Source organism: Centropristis striata, chromosome 9 (genome assembly GCF_030273125.1).
Source record: "Centropristis striata isolate RG_2023a ecotype Rhode Island chromosome 9, C.striata_1.0, whole genome shotgun sequence".
NCBI lineage: Eukaryota > Metazoa > Chordata > Actinopteri > Perciformes > Serranidae > Centropristis > Centropristis striata.
This window is the reverse complement of record NC_081525.1, coordinates 10,107,778-10,122,801: the sequence shown is the minus strand read 5'-3', so window position 1 is coordinate 10,122,801 and position 15,024 is coordinate 10,107,778. Positions and strand designations below refer to the sequence as shown.

At 40.0% G+C, this 15,024-nt stretch overlaps 1 protein-coding gene across 2 annotated transcripts; it reads left to right on the top strand.

Moving 5' to 3' along the window:
- Positions 1-2,479: 2,479 nt before the first annotated feature.
- Positions 2,480-14,580, top strand: pak2b (p21 protein (Cdc42/Rac)-activated kinase 2b). Of its 2 annotated transcripts, none has more exons than XM_059340928.1 (15): positions 2,480-2,727; positions 5,238-5,613; positions 6,295-6,401; positions 6,487-6,637; positions 7,361-7,392; positions 7,487-7,600; positions 7,974-8,106; positions 8,676-8,739; positions 8,954-9,002; positions 9,868-9,980; positions 10,128-10,245; positions 10,355-10,454; positions 10,545-10,741; positions 11,743-11,880; positions 13,479-14,580. In XM_059340928.1, exons 2-15 carry the CDS (start codon positions 5,421-5,423, stop codon positions 13,563-13,565), a joined length of 1,596 nt encoding a protein of 531 aa, XP_059196911.1. In that variant the 5' UTR covers positions 2,480-2,727; positions 5,238-5,420; the 3' UTR covers positions 13,566-14,580. The 2 variants fall into 2 exon arrangements, with proteins under 2 accessions (XP_059196911.1, XP_059196912.1); XM_059340929.1 differs by having other exon boundaries at positions 2,480-2,748.
- Positions 14,581-15,024: the final 444 nt, after the last annotated feature.

Genomic DNA, 15,024 nt, shown 5'->3' with positions numbered 1-15,024 from the left:
CATCTTAAATATTTACTTTTATAAAATGGTTCAGTCGTAAAAACACCAGATTTTAACTAAAGCCTCAATGAAGAACTGTTACAAGCTAATATATAACATGTATATATAGGATACTGTATTTTTTCCCAACTGTAAAGCTATCTAAAGGGGGAAATTAATGGTTGTTTTTGTGTTTTTAGAGCTCTATGTACGAGCTTTTTTTAAACTGAGGATTGCCAGTGTCCCATATCCCTGCTGCAAACAATATTTATACTCTAAATAATAAATAACTAATGATCTCCTTTCTTGTTGGGTGTGTTTGCTCTGTGGTGACTGATATTTGTCATGTTGAACAACTGATATTTCTCATCTTGTTTGACAAGTACATTAGGGTGTTTAACCAGCCTCTTTACATATCGTAACATTAATGCTCATGATACTTGTCATGTCATGTTTCTGACAGGTCATTTATTTCTCTTATGTTACATAATTTACACACAGTGTTATTACTATGCAAATAGATATGCCATCCTTTGTTACATCCTTTTTGAGTGAAATTATACACTTTTGGTGAAGTTTTTTATGTTTCCTGCAAGACTTGAAAGAACGACTTAGGCGATTATTTAAACAGGGTGACGATATTATCACTGTTGAACTACATTGCCTAAAATGCTTTTCGACCCTGTTTAACCTCTAACTTCCAGACATTTTACACATATTTAACAGAGCTAATAATAACTAATGCTGGTGAATAGAGGTGTTTTATAGCTTTAGAGCTGAGCTTAGTGTTCAGACTGACTCCTCTAATAATCTCAACTGAAACTGCTCTGTTGTCTGTGACAGAAGCCTTAAAAGAAGCAAGAACAGCAGCAAAGTCCTCAGTTCTCATTCTTCTTGACTTGTCAGCTGCGTTTGACACAGTTAACCATCACATCCTCCTCTCTACTCTCTCTAAAAAGGCATCTCTGGCTTGGCTCTGTCCTGGTTTGATTCCTACCTGAAAGGACGCTCATTCAGTGTATCCTGGCATGGACAGTTGTCTACTTTGCATTGCCTCACCACAGGGGTTCCCCAGGGCTCAGTGCTGGGACCCCTGCTATTCGCTATCTACACCACCTCTCTGGGTCAGGTTATCCGCTCACATGGCTTTTCCTATCACTGCTATGCAGATGACACTCAGCTCTATCTGTCATTTCCTCCTGATGACCCATCGGTCTCTGCATGGGTCTCTGACTGCCTCTCTGACATAGCCACTTGGATGAAGGCACATCACCTCCAGCTGAACCTCTCAAAAACTGAACTGCTGGTCCTCCCTGCTAAACCCACAATACACCACAACATCAACATCAAGATTGACTCCCTGTGTCTTGCCCCCACCAAGGTGGTGCGAAACTTAGGGGTGATGATTGATGACCAACTCACCTTTTCCAGTCATGTCGCCTCAGTTGCCCGGTCTTGCCACTTTGCACTTTACAACATCAGAAAAATCAGACCTTACCTAACTCAACATGCCACTCAACTCTTGACACAAGCTGTTGTCATCTCAAAACTTGACTACTGTAACGCCTTCCTGACAGGCCTGCCAGCCTGCACAATAAAACCACTTCAGATGATCCAGAACGCGGCAGCGCGCCTGGTCTACAACCAGCCAAAAAGGTCACATGTCACACCGCTTCTCATTGAGCTCCACTGGCTACCTGTTGCAGCCCGCATCAAATTAAAATCTCTAATGCTGGCCTACAAAGTTGTCTCCGGTACTGCTCCTACCTACCTGAACGCCCTAATTCAGACATATGCAACCTCATGACCGTTGCGCTCTTCCAATGAACGGCGCCTGGCTCTGCCCCCCGTTGGTCCAAGACAATCCAGACTCTTTGCATTTCTTGTTCCCCGCTGGTGGAACACACTACCAGTTCCAACCAGAGCAGGGGTGTCCCTCTCTACCTTTAAAAAACTCCTGAAGACCCAGCTCTTCAGAGAGCATCTTCTCTCCTAGCACCACACGATAATTCTACTCCTCAAAGAATTGTCACTAGCACTTATTGATGCACTAATAGCTCTTATTGCACTATACCTTGATTGTTTGCTTTTACTCTTCCTGTAAGTCGCTTTGGATGAAAGCGTCTGCTAAATGACTAAATGTAAATGTAAATGTAATAATAACTAATGCTGGTGAATAGAGGTGTTTTATAGCTTTAGAGCTGAGCTTAGTGTTCAGACCATAGACATATATAAGAAAGGCTTTATATAGTGTGTGTATATATATATATATATATATATATATATATATATATATATATATATATATATATATATATATTTATATAAAGCCTTTCTTATATATATATATCTATGGTCTGAACACTACTAATCTTAGTTCTAAAGCTATAAAACACCTTTATTCACCAGCATTAGTAATAATTAGAGTTAGTCTGAACCATATATATATTTATATATATGTATAAATATATATATGGTTCAGACTAACTCCTCTCATTCATTGGGCTGGGTCGGTCGGTAGTTCCGCTTCCCTTCCGCCATAGCGGTATCCTCCCCGGGCCGCACAGAAATAAGAAAAGTTGCTCTGTAAATAGTTGTAGCCACGTTTTTTCCAACTCATCTGTACGCGGTGTACCACCAGATGCCCCGAGTCACGGAAGAAGTACTTTTAACGGATTTACAGACGTTTTCGAGGCGGAGCGGCCGGGAGAGAAGTCCTGCTCAAGTTTAACGGTTGAGGAGTCTCCGGTGAGCCCGTCCGTTACCCCGGTAACACACCTCACCTACCGGGGAGTTAGCTGCCGTTATACCGCTCTCTAAACTACTGCTAATTAGCCCAAAACCAACCCTAAACTTTGCTTCTCAGACTTGTTAGCATTAGCTTGAGGCTAGCATTAGCTTAGCTTGTCGTGCTAATGTTAGCTTAGCACACTTGTTGGCCGAGAAGTAGTTGATGCTAGCGCCAGTTAGCATGCTAGCCGCCCCTAAACTCCGGTTCTCAGACTTGTTAGCACTAGCTTGAGGCTAGCATTAGCTTAGCTTGTCATGCTAATGTTAGATTAGCACACTTGTTTGCCGAGAAGTAGTTCATGCTAGCGTCAGTTAGCATGCTAGCCGCCCCTGTTGTTACTCATTTGAAGGGCATTTTTAGAGTGAAATAGACGGAAATGCAGTTTTATACAGGAAAATAATAACCTGTTGACACTTTTTGGCCTAATAAGAAGCAGTGAGGTGTGAAGATGTTCATTTCTGTGCTAATTTGTAGTGGGAGAACTTGCTTTATTGTTTTATCCTCATCTTGTTTGCTTTGTTTTTAGGCTTCATATGACACAGAAAAATACGACTTTGCTCCAAAAAAATATGATTTCAACAATTCTAATAGTGTTATAATTTCAGAGGGGAATTAGTTGACCCAAAATAAGCTGTGGTCCCTGTTTTTATCTCCCATCTCCTTTCAGTTAACTTTCAGTGTTAAACTCTCACCACATTTTTAGTAAACGTCAGATAGATATCGACAAATGATTTGGTTCAGTTCAATAAGTTTACATCTAATGAGCCTTTAACTTGTACTTTAACCCTCTGAACCCCAACAAGCAGATTAAGTTTTTTTTGCTCTTTGTACATTTTCCTCACTGTGTGTTTGTATTTCACTGCAATATATACAATCTATATAAATCTATAAGTCCTGCAGCCCTATGGAATCAACAACTCAAACATGTCTTTGTGCAGAATAACAGTTAAAATGACATAAATAGAAAAAAAGAAAAACAAGTTGAATGTCTTTGATAATTATTGGGGGAAAATATTGTACATATTGAAGTATTGTCATGTTTCCAGCCTCTGCTCTGTGTAAGCAGCCTCTCCTGTCCTCTCCTCTCTGCTCTGTGTAAACAGCCTCTCCTGTCCTCTTCTCTCTGCTCTGTATAAACAGATTTTCAGTGAATATTTGTCACATGACTGTTGGTCTCTGAGGAGCAGAATTTAATGTTTTTAACAGGATGATTAGTGCAAACGCTTTATTTTAAATGACACATGTAGAATAAAGAGATTCTGACACAAATTTTAAGCTTTGTGTTGGTCACTTATTCTAACAGAAACCTTTGTAATTTATGATCCGTTCAAGGACTGTCGGAAAGTTCAAAGTTCGATGATAGTGCCTGTTTCTACTAGCCTGGGTATACCCAGACTGCCTTGCGCGCTCGAATTTGATTTCGAACCTCCAGGCAGTCTGGCAACTAGGCGATTTCGCTAGCCCTGTTTTAGGGATCCAATCACAGAGCGGGGAGGGACGGTGAGACGATGACGCGTACTACTCGGCACTTGGAAGCTTTCCGGATCCAACATGGCTGCTGCAGACGCGAAACTCTCTTTAGCTGTAGATGGTGTTTTAAATAGTTTAGAGTGAAAGTTGAAAGGCGAAAGGTCTCTCGGCAGCTCCGCTGTCCCCCGGCTCGGAGCCAGATCACCGGTAGTGGGGCTATTAGCGCCGCACGGGCGGTTTCTGCGGCTCGTTGCGCCGAGCCGGTGAGACCGCCGGTCACCACCGGTGATCTCGCTCCGAATCGGGGGACAGCGGAGCCCCCAGAGACCCGCAGCAGCTTGTTTGTTGCCCATAAAATCAGTGGATGTGTGTGGCTGAATGACATGAGGGGGAATAAAGCGTGAAAATAAATAATCTTGCAGAAAGCGAGAACTGGAGAAGCAAAGCAGCAGCAACACTCTCTCACAGACACACACACAACAAACATCCATCTCTGTTGCTCTACTACGTCATCTGGTATAACTGATCTGATTGGCTAAGAGCTACCTACGACGCTTTGATAGACATTCTAAGCGCCCAATAAACGGCTCCGGAGGATCGTAAACCACACCTCCTCTACGGAGAAATGCATTGAAGGTGTCCAGACCTAATCTCCAATGAGATTTGGTCTGGTGTTAGCCAGGCTATGTTTCTACAGTTTCTTTCTACAATAAATGGTGTGTTTTGCGTGATCTTTTAAAGAAAACACACATTTCAAACCCTGTGAAAAAACTTTTTATGTCTAGGGTTTCCCTCCATACTACTCAGTATTTCCTGCCCTACACTATTGTGACCTGGGTTTTCTAATAATATACTACTCAGTTTCAGTAATGAGTGCCACTAAGTTGTTTCCCAGTGGAGAGAGAGGTTTTTCTGATTATATATCGCCACACTCTGCTGTATTAATAACCCTGTCATAATTTGTTAATGGGCTTACAAATGTCTGATTCCCTTCCAGGTACCTCGACGGTGCTTCCGTCCTCTTCCGCTGTCTTTTTCGGCTCATCCTCCCGTAGCGCATGAGCACGCCCGTGCCTCATGCTGGTGTGAGCGTTGCCTCGCACCCTCTGTTTGTCGTCCGCTGTGCCCCCTCCCCACCCTCTTCACCCTGTGAGGCTCACAACAACAACAACCACCTCTAATGATGTGTGATAACGGAGACCCCGAGGATAAACCCCCGGCCCCTCCGGTCAGGATGAGCAGCACCATCTTCAGCACCGGCTCCGGCAAAGACTCGCTCTCAGCCAACCACAGCTCCAAACCGCTGCCGTCTGTGCCCGAGGAGAAAAAACCTCGCAACAAAATCATCTCAATCTTCTCCGGGGCTGAAAAAGGTACGCTTGGTTTAATGATATTTAACTTTAAATGTATTATTCATGTGTGTGATCATTCTAAGTGTGCTCTAGAGTCAAATCAAATCAAATAATAGGACTTCTTGATGACATCATGCTGTAAAATATGAAGTAGAGTTGAGCCCTGCTGCCAGCTTCCCTCTAAAGTACTGACTTAAAACTCCATCAGGCCAGTTTGTGTTTGATGATGAAAGGCCAAGTAAAACCAGAGATAAGGTCAAATATATTTAGTGTAAAATCATAGAACTAGATGTTCTCCTCATTTTACCTCTCATACAATCAAAATGTGTTTGTGCTGTGGGTTAAAATATAGAAATAGATGTTCTCCTTGTTTTTCCCTTAAATAAAACTCTTATGAGCTATTTATGTTGTTATCATTATATTTATCCAGACAAATGTACCTTAAGTTGTACCAGGCATTAAAATGAAGAAGAAATTAAAGAAAACCAGGGTTGTCTAATAATTTTTTCCATGACTGCAGGTGAGGTTGCACTGGAAAAAAATAATACGAACATGGCATGGTAAACTGTTTTTTAATGGTATATACAGGCAGAATTAAAAGGTGTCAAAAATGGAGAAAATGCCTTAAAAATTCCAAAGGGTTACATGTGTGTTTGTGATGAGTCTAAATGTGCTCATGTGTGATTTTTTCGTTACTGTCAGGTGGTCGAAAGAAAGATCGAGACAAAGAGCGACCCGAGATCTCACCGCCTTCAGATTTTGAACACACCATACATGTCGGGTTTGATGCTGTCACGGGGGAGTTCACTGTAAGTTTTCTTTTGTTCTCACACTTTGCATCACATCTTAGTGAACACCGTTTTGACATCACATCGTCTTGTTTGTGGTGCACAGGGCATGCCGGAGCAATGGGCTCGACTACTCCAGACCTCGAACATCACCAAGTCAGAGCAGAAGAAAAACCCGCAGGCCGTGCTCGACGTCCTGAAGTTCTACGACTCTACAGGCAACGGCCGGCAGAAGTACCTCAGCTTCTCATCTTCTGGTGAGTTCATTAAGTAAATGTAGTCATCTCACTGAGTTAGTTTTACGATCGTCAGGATCAAGTCTCTTTTTGTCCCTTCAAAATAAAAGCGTCCGTTATCAAAACAGGCTTTTGCATATTACTGTATACAGGTGCATCTCAATACATTAGAATATGATGAAAAGTTTATTTCCAGTAGTTCAAGTCAACCAAGTATTGAGATTGATACTTTTCATAGGCCAACATTTCCATATTAAATATACTTTTTAAAATTGGTCTTTTGTAATATGACATTTTTTTTGAGACACTGAATTTTAGGTCTTCATTAAATGTAAGCCATAATCATTATATTTAGAAGAAATTAAATAAACGAGTACATGAAATGTTTCATTCTGTGTTTAATGGATCTATATAATGTGTTATTTCCACTTTTTGAATTGAAATACTGACATAAATAAACTTTTTATGATATTCTCTTCTAATCTATTCTTATCTCTGTCCATGAGATTAAGACTCCGCCGTGTTTGTAGGTACAAGTTAATCATTGCCTAAAATTCTTCTTTGTGTTCGAGTAGATAACATTTTTCTTTCTCATAAAAAGAGGATCAATATTATCTCATGTAAAACAATGATTGACCAGGAGGCGCTATATCTGAAACAATAGAAATAAAACCTTTTGAAGACACTTACACAAGCACATATAAAACATATTTTCTGACTTTACTTCTTTGTATTTATTCATAGAAAAAGACGCATTCACTCCAGGGCCTCAGTCTGTAAGTATCCTGTCATATTGTTTAAAAAAAAAGGAGCTGGTTTATTCGTACTATGCATTGCCTCAAAACAACCCTTTTTTTCTCTGTTTATCAGCCTGTCAAAAAAGGCACTGAACCCTCTTCTCCGACTATCAAACACATTGATGATGATGATGACGATGAAGCTCCTCCTCCTATTGTGGCGCCGAGACCAGAACACACAAAGAGTGTAAGTCACAAGGGTTTAGTTTTATTTATTTATTGTTGTTTGCACTTACAAACATACAATCATAAAAAAGAACAATACAAGAAACAGTTAAAATGTGCAGGAAAGATCAAAAAGCCCGAAGGGCTTATAAGCGACCCTCCCTCTTAAAACTATTAATAACTATACTTTACTTAAATTACATAGCTAGATGAAAATATAAAATACAAACAAAACATTACGATACAATGGTGATTAGAACATCTGTAGGGGTTTTTTGACCTTGGTCTAAAATGTAATTTTAGAACATCTTTTAAATTCTGAAAATCTGTCTTTCATGTGTCACTTTCTGAGACTGTGAGCCTGATATTTATTTGTTTTTTTATTTCTCATGCAGGTGTACACTCGCTCCGTTATCGACCCCATCCCTGCTCCGAGCACATGTCCAGACGGAGATGCTGCCTCCAAGGCTGCAGACAGACAGAAGAAGAAGGGCAAGATGTCGGACGAGGAGATCATGGACAAACTGAGTAAATGACTTATCTAATCATCAACAGAACACAGTTTCTCTTTGAACCCCAAAACTGAAACATGTTGTTTCCTAAAAAAATTCACTGTTTTAAAAAATTGAACTTTCCGTTAGAAAAAGTAACCAAGACAATATTCACTGAAAATCTGTTTAAGCAGAGCAGAAAAGAGAGGACAGGAGAGGCTGTTTACACAGAGCAGAGAGGACAGGACAGGAGAGGCTGTTTACACAGCAGAGAGGAGAGGACAGGAGAGGCTGTTTACACAGCAGAGAGGAGAGGACAGGAGAGGCTGGAAACATGACAATACGTCAATATGGACAATATGTGGAGACCCAGTTCTTTTTTCCAATATTAATGACACTTGTGGACACTTGGAAAAGTGTTTATCTATAAATTCAATTGTATTCCAATTTAAAAAGTAATTTATCAGAGAAATGCAAGTTGCATTGACGCCCTGAAACAGCTTGTTGGGGTTCAGAGGGTTAAATCTCACCTTATTTATTTGCTTTTATTTATTTGTTCTTGCTATATTGATTAAATTGCATACGTGTTTGTTTTCTGCTTTACAGGAACGATAGTCAGTATTGGAGATCCCAAAAAGAAATACACCAGATATGAGAAAATTGGTCAGGGGTGAGTACAGATCCACCTGTCAGATGTTTCCTGTGTCATATATATTTTTTAATATGTTTTTTATGGGGCTATATGTTATGTATGACTGAAGGGATTTCTGTGTGAAAACGTGGCAACATCAATGAGTCTGCATGATGCATATGGAGACTGATTTAAGTGGACTGATGTTTAAATCAGCATTGAAGTAAATGTGCTCATCTTATTTGTTTCACAGGGCTTCAGGAACAGTATTCACAGCCATCGATGTCGCCACAGGACAGGAGGTGAGGAGTGACGAGTGATGGATGTGGTGACAATAAAAAAACTAATCAGAAAACTGAACTAGTGGAGCTCATGATATAAAAATTGACAGATGAAAGTTATAATCAATGATCAGACTGCAGGCAAAAGTGTCCCAAATCAGATTCTTTTTGCTCATATGTTACTCTGGTATAGGCCACATTTAAATAATAATGTCAACAGACAAACAAAAACACCCGTCTGAGAATTGTTGCTGTAGTTGTTTTGAGTGTCTTTGTAGTTGTTTTGAGTGTTGTGGTAGTTGTTTTCTATCTCTTTGTAGTTCATTGAGTGTTTTTTGTAATTTTTTTGAGTGTTTTTGTAGTTGTTTTGCATCTCTTTGTAGTTGTTTTAAGTCTCTTTGTAGTTATTTTAAGTCTGTTTGTAGTGTTTTTGAGTCTCTTTGTAGTTGTTTTGAGTGTCTTTGTATTTGTTTTGGGGTGTTTTTGTCATAGTTTTAAGTGTCTTTGTAGTTGTTTTTGCATCTGTTTGTAGTTGTTTTGAGTGTCTGTAGTTGTTTTTGAATATTTTTGTAGTTCTCTTTGTGGTTGTTTTGCTTCTCTTTGTAGTTTTAATTGTCTTTGTAGTTGTTTTGAGTCTCTTTGTAGTTCTTTGTCTCTTTGTAGTTGTTTTGAATCTCTGTAGTTGTTTTGAATCTCTTTGTAGTTCTTTGAGGGTCTTTGTAGTCGTTTTTAGTCTCTTTGTAATTGTTTTGAGTCTTTTTATAGTTGTTTTGAGTTATTACTTCAATTTTTCCTTGTGCAATCATGCTAAAGACCAAAGGAAAGTTTGAATAGTTGGATATTATGTTTATACGAACACTGATTCATCATGTTTCCTTTTTAACAGGTGGCCATTAAACAGATCAACCTACAGAAGCAGCCGAAGAAGGAGCTGATCATCAACGAGATTCTGGTGATGAAGGAGCTGAAGAACCCAAACATCGTCAACTTCTTAGACAGGTGAGTCTGACAGTAAGCCTGCAGGCTGAGCACAACATCTCATCATCATTACAGCAAATCCTTAAAGTGGTGATAATAGCACGGTCAGAGAGACCCGGGGTGTGTGTGTGTGTGTGTGTGTGTGATGCTGACATGTTTGTTTGTCAGTTTCCTGATGGGGGAGGAGCTGTTTGTGGTGATGGAGTATCTGGCCGGTGGCTCGCTGACAGACGTGGTGACGGAAACCTGCATGGACGAAGCTCAGATCGCTGCTGTCTGCCGAGAGGTACACGATCTTTACAACAACCAGAGCTAAATAAAATGCATCAAATCCTGTTTATGTGACAGTTAGAAGCTTAACAACTTTACCCCTCCCTCTCTCTCTTTGTCTCCAGTGTTTGCAAGCGTTGGAGTTCCTGCATGCGAACCAGGTCATCCACAGAGACATCAAGAGTGACAACGTGTTACTGGGGATGGATGGTTCTGTCAAGCTGAGTAAGTCCTGCAACAGCCTGTTAAATATGGATTTCTATGGTCTTTCACTGCAGCTGTGCATCAACTCTTCTCCTTCTTTTCTCCCAAAAGCCGATTTTGGCTTTTGCGCCCAGATCACCCCGGAGCAGAGCAAACGTAGCACCATGGTGGGCACGCCGTACTGGATGGCCCCTGAGGTGGTGACCAGGAAGGCCTACGGGCCCAAAGTGGACATCTGGTCGCTGGGGATCATGGCCATCGAGATGGTCGAAGGAGAGCCGCCCTACCTGAACGAGAACCCACTACGAGTGAGTGACAAAGCTCTGCTTATTTTAGTCTTTATTTACATCACTTATTAGCCCTGTTAACAGAGGAAAAAAACTGTAAAAATGGACATTATTGTAGACATTTTCCGATAGTTCTTGAACAGATCAGAGGTTACAAAAGTTTCCGTTATAAAACACGACCAAAACAAAGCTTGAAATGTTGATATTTGTGTCATCATCTCTTTATTCCCCATGTGTCTTTTTAAAAAAAAAAAAAAAGGTAACTAACCAGATCCTTTTAAAAACATTAAATTCTGCTTCTCAGAGACACTGTGAAGACATGATTGATTCTGCTGAGACCAACGGTCACATAACTAATATTCACTGAAAATCTGTTTACACAGAGCAGAGCAGAGAGGAGAGGAAAGGAAAGGAGAGGCTGTTTACAAAGAGCAGGGATGAGAGGACAGGAGAGGCTGTTTAGACAGAGCAGAGAGGACAGGAGAGGATACAAACATGACAATACTTCAATATGTACAATATGTGGAGAAAACTGTTTTTCCCCCCAACATTTGTGATACTTGTGGGCACTTGAGATAGTGTTTATATATAAATTCCATTTTATTCAAATTTTTTAAAATATCTTTTTTATAGATATTCAACTAGTTTTTTCTTTTTTTATCTGATTTCTGTCATTCTAACTTTGTTATTCTGCACAAATTGTGCTGATTCCATAGAGCTGCAGGACTTATAGATTTATATAGATTTTATATATTGCAGTGAAATACAAGGACACAGAGAGGAAAATGTAGAAAGAGCAAAAACGCCCTGAAACAGCGTGTTGGGGTTCAGATGGTTAAGTCATATAGAAAAGGACTTGATGGTGACTGTGTGAATGTCGGTTATATCTGGAGCGTAACTTCAAACAGATCAGTTTAATTGTCCTCACTTTACCAGTTTGACTTTATTCACTTGCTGTGAGCTAAATCATTTCCTGAAACTAGATTTTACAGTTGTTCCTTTCATCTCTCCGACTCTGACAGGCGTTATACCTGATCGCCACAAACGGCACGCCTGAGCTGCAGAACCCCGAGAAGCTGTCTCCGGTCTTCAGAGATTTCCTCAACCGCTGCTTGGAAATGGACGTAGAGAAAAGAGGCGGAGGCAAAGAGCTGCTGCAGGTAAAACCCTTACTGCTACAGTTGTGGAATGTAACTAAATGCATTTACTCAAGTACTTTATGCACGTACAATATTGAGCTACGCGTACTTTACTTGAGTATTTCTATTTTATGTAACTTTATACTTATATTCCACTACATTTAGCTGACAGCTTTAGGTACTTTTCAGGTCGAGATTTAACATGAAAAACATTATCAATAAGGGTGTTTCCACTACAGCCCAATACCTGGAACGAGGCAGATCTAACTCACCGAAACGCCTCTAATTTGAATATGAGCCGTCCGGAGCAGTCTTTTGATGGGACTTTTTTATCCCTGTTGAAGAGCAGGGCCGTTTTTCTCCCCTGAAAAAAGCCTGGTTGCTGATTGGATAGAACGCTAACAGGATGTGACATAGTACTCGACGCCACAACAATACGCACCATTTGTAAAAGCACTGTTGCCAACTTAGCTACTTTGTTGCTATATTTAGCAACTTTTGAGACCCGCTTAGCGACTATTTTTCAAAAAGCGACTGGCAACAAATCCAGCGACTTTTTCTGGTGTTTTTGGAGACTTTTGGAGACTCGTTGTTACTCTTCTTAACGAGCCGCGGGGCCGGCTGTGCATAATTAGCCATGCTGCTTTGTTTATGATCAGCTGCTGACGTTGTGCACAGTTAGCAACGGCGGCCACAGTTGTGTCTCCCGTGTTTAATCCGTTGTGACGATCGGAAACCATGCGTCACCTCCGGAGTCTCGTAAATCCCTCTGTGGGCCTTTTTGTAATGGAGACACGCAAAGTGAGCGGACATTTGAGAGGGTGTGGCCCTTTCCCTGTGGCCACTCTTCCCCCTAAAAGAAGCACAGCTAATTTAAAGTGATTAGACATTTTTTAATTAATCCTCATAACAGAAAAATAAGTAGTTACAAGGAGCCCTGTCTTTACAAAATAAAAATGCTGCTTACATAAATGCATCAATTAAGTTTTGGGTATTTTCTTCCCGTAACACGTCTTCTTTCAGAATAGTGGAAAGACAAGGTATATTTTTTAGTTTTAGTTTTACTTTTTGACAGTATATTCTGATTTATGAAATGATCAAAGTAAAAAAAAATTAAAATAATATATCAACAAAATAAAATGATAACTTTGAAACTTGGTTTATCCAAATGTTCAGATTTATGTCCTGGAAATATATGCAAATTAGTGCATATTTAATGAGTTCACAACTAATTTGCATATTCAAACATAAAATATCAGAAAACTTGTGATGCAAAAAAACACTGTCTTTATGTAAATAGCAAACTGGGGAGGTTTCATGGCGATATATTATATTATATATATATATATATATAAATAAATCAAGCAGAAGAAATTTCATCCCGAAAAAAATATTTTAAACAATCATTTTTTTACTTCGAAATGGGTCAATTTGATCTGCAACATAACAGGAGGGTTAAGTTATTCACCTATAGTGTGTCCTTTTGTATAAAGGATCTGAAAACATTTTCCACACTGTCCTGTTAATGGATTATTTTCATTGAACTCGTCTTGTGTTTTATCTTTACATGCACTCGATTTAATATATTTTTAACCCTTTCCCGTCCTCCTCTTGTGCAGCATCCGTTCCTGAAGCTGGCGAAGCCGCTCTCCAGCCTCACGCCTCTCATCCTGGCAGCCAAGGAGGCCATGAAGGGGAACCGCTAGCTGGAGTCAGCGCCCGCCGCCCCTCGCCATGCTGTGCACACACATGTGCCAACCATTTAGATTACGTGCCAGACAATAGGCTGAGAGTGACTCGCCGCCACTCCTGACGCAGCAGCAGCCTTATAAAGCCCTGACAAACCTCACTGTGAAGAAGACCAAAAAAAACATAGAGCACAACTCCACCGCTGTCCACACGAACTCTATTCTCACTCAGACGTCAGAAGACAAGTCAAACTGAAGTGCTTTAGTTTTTGAGTCGGGCATAGTTATTTTGTACAACAGATCTCCTGGTGACACGTTCGGGCTAGGCTTGTATTTAACTTGGAATGAAGAAGATGCCTAGTTCTATTTAGTTTTTTTAATCAACTGCCTTAAACAAATGTTGCCTAATGTATTGTTGATTGTGTCGATGTTCCTCCTCCCATGATTTTTACTACCTTTGTAATTTACCTTCTCAGCTCGTCAGTGTCTTAGTTATTTTGATACTTGAATTTCATATTTGTCCCCCTCCTTGTTATATATATAGTCGGTTTCATTCAGTTGCTATTTCCACATGTTTTACGGACATTTTTCTCTCACCGGTTTTTATAGGAAACATTTCAGAGCATTCATGGACGTGTGATGTTGTCGTAGCGGACAGACCTACTGAACCCGTTCTTTAGTCTCCTGATACCAGAGGTGCACCTTACAGGCAAATTATGATGTTAGATTGACAGGGTTTATACTTTCTTCTTTATTGTTGTTATTAAAAATGAGTATTGTATGTTGAACTTCTGTCCTTTGTGTTCTTCTGGACTAAACAAATGCGCTTCCCCCTCCCCCCATGTGTGTATATTGTGTACTTAATGTTTAGTTTGAAGAAGTAAAAAAAAAAAAGAAGTGGCCATATCTTAGTGGTTAGCTATCGAAGGCTGGTGAAGACAATTTGTTGACTTGTTTGTTTTTGTTGTTTTTTTTTATTATGGGCGACTAACAACCTTGTCTGCGCACTCAAATAAATGCAACTGTTAGTGCTTTTGTGATTTCAGCGTGAAAGTGATTGTTGTGCAGTGAAAACGTGTTCATAGCCACATAGAGGGAAACAAAAAGTCATGAAACTAAAATAAGTACTAATAATCGTTCCAATCTGTATTGTATGTTAAGACTTTAGTCTTTTATCAATAACAGTTTTATGCCTCTCTGCAAACGGTACAGATATCATTTTTTTCACCGTTTATTATAGAAAGAAGCTGTAAGAACAGGCAAAGGTTAAAAACATTAAATTCTGCTCCTCAGAGACGCTGTGAAGACATCATTGATTCTGCTAAGACCAACGGTCACGTGACTAATATTCACTGAAAATCTGTTTACACAGAGCAGAGAAGAGAGAAGCGGACAGGATAGGGTGTTTACACAGAGCAGAGAGGAGAGGACAGGAAACATGACAATACTTCATTATCTACAATATGTGGAGACACTA

Bases quoted from the DNA above. Each gene is read 5' to 3' on its own strand.
- pak2b (XM_059340928.1), top strand. From the start codon at position 5,421: ATGATGTGTGATAACGGAGACCCCGAGGATAAACCCCCGGCCCCTCCG. The intron at 8,107-8,675 runs GTAAATGACTTA...TCTGCTTTACAG, and splicing joins GGAGATCATGGACAAACTGA to GAACGATAGTCAGTATTGGA. The intron at 8,740-8,953 runs GTGAGTACAGAT...TTTGTTTCACAG, and splicing joins TATGAGAAAATTGGTCAGGG to GGCTTCAGGAACAGTATTCA.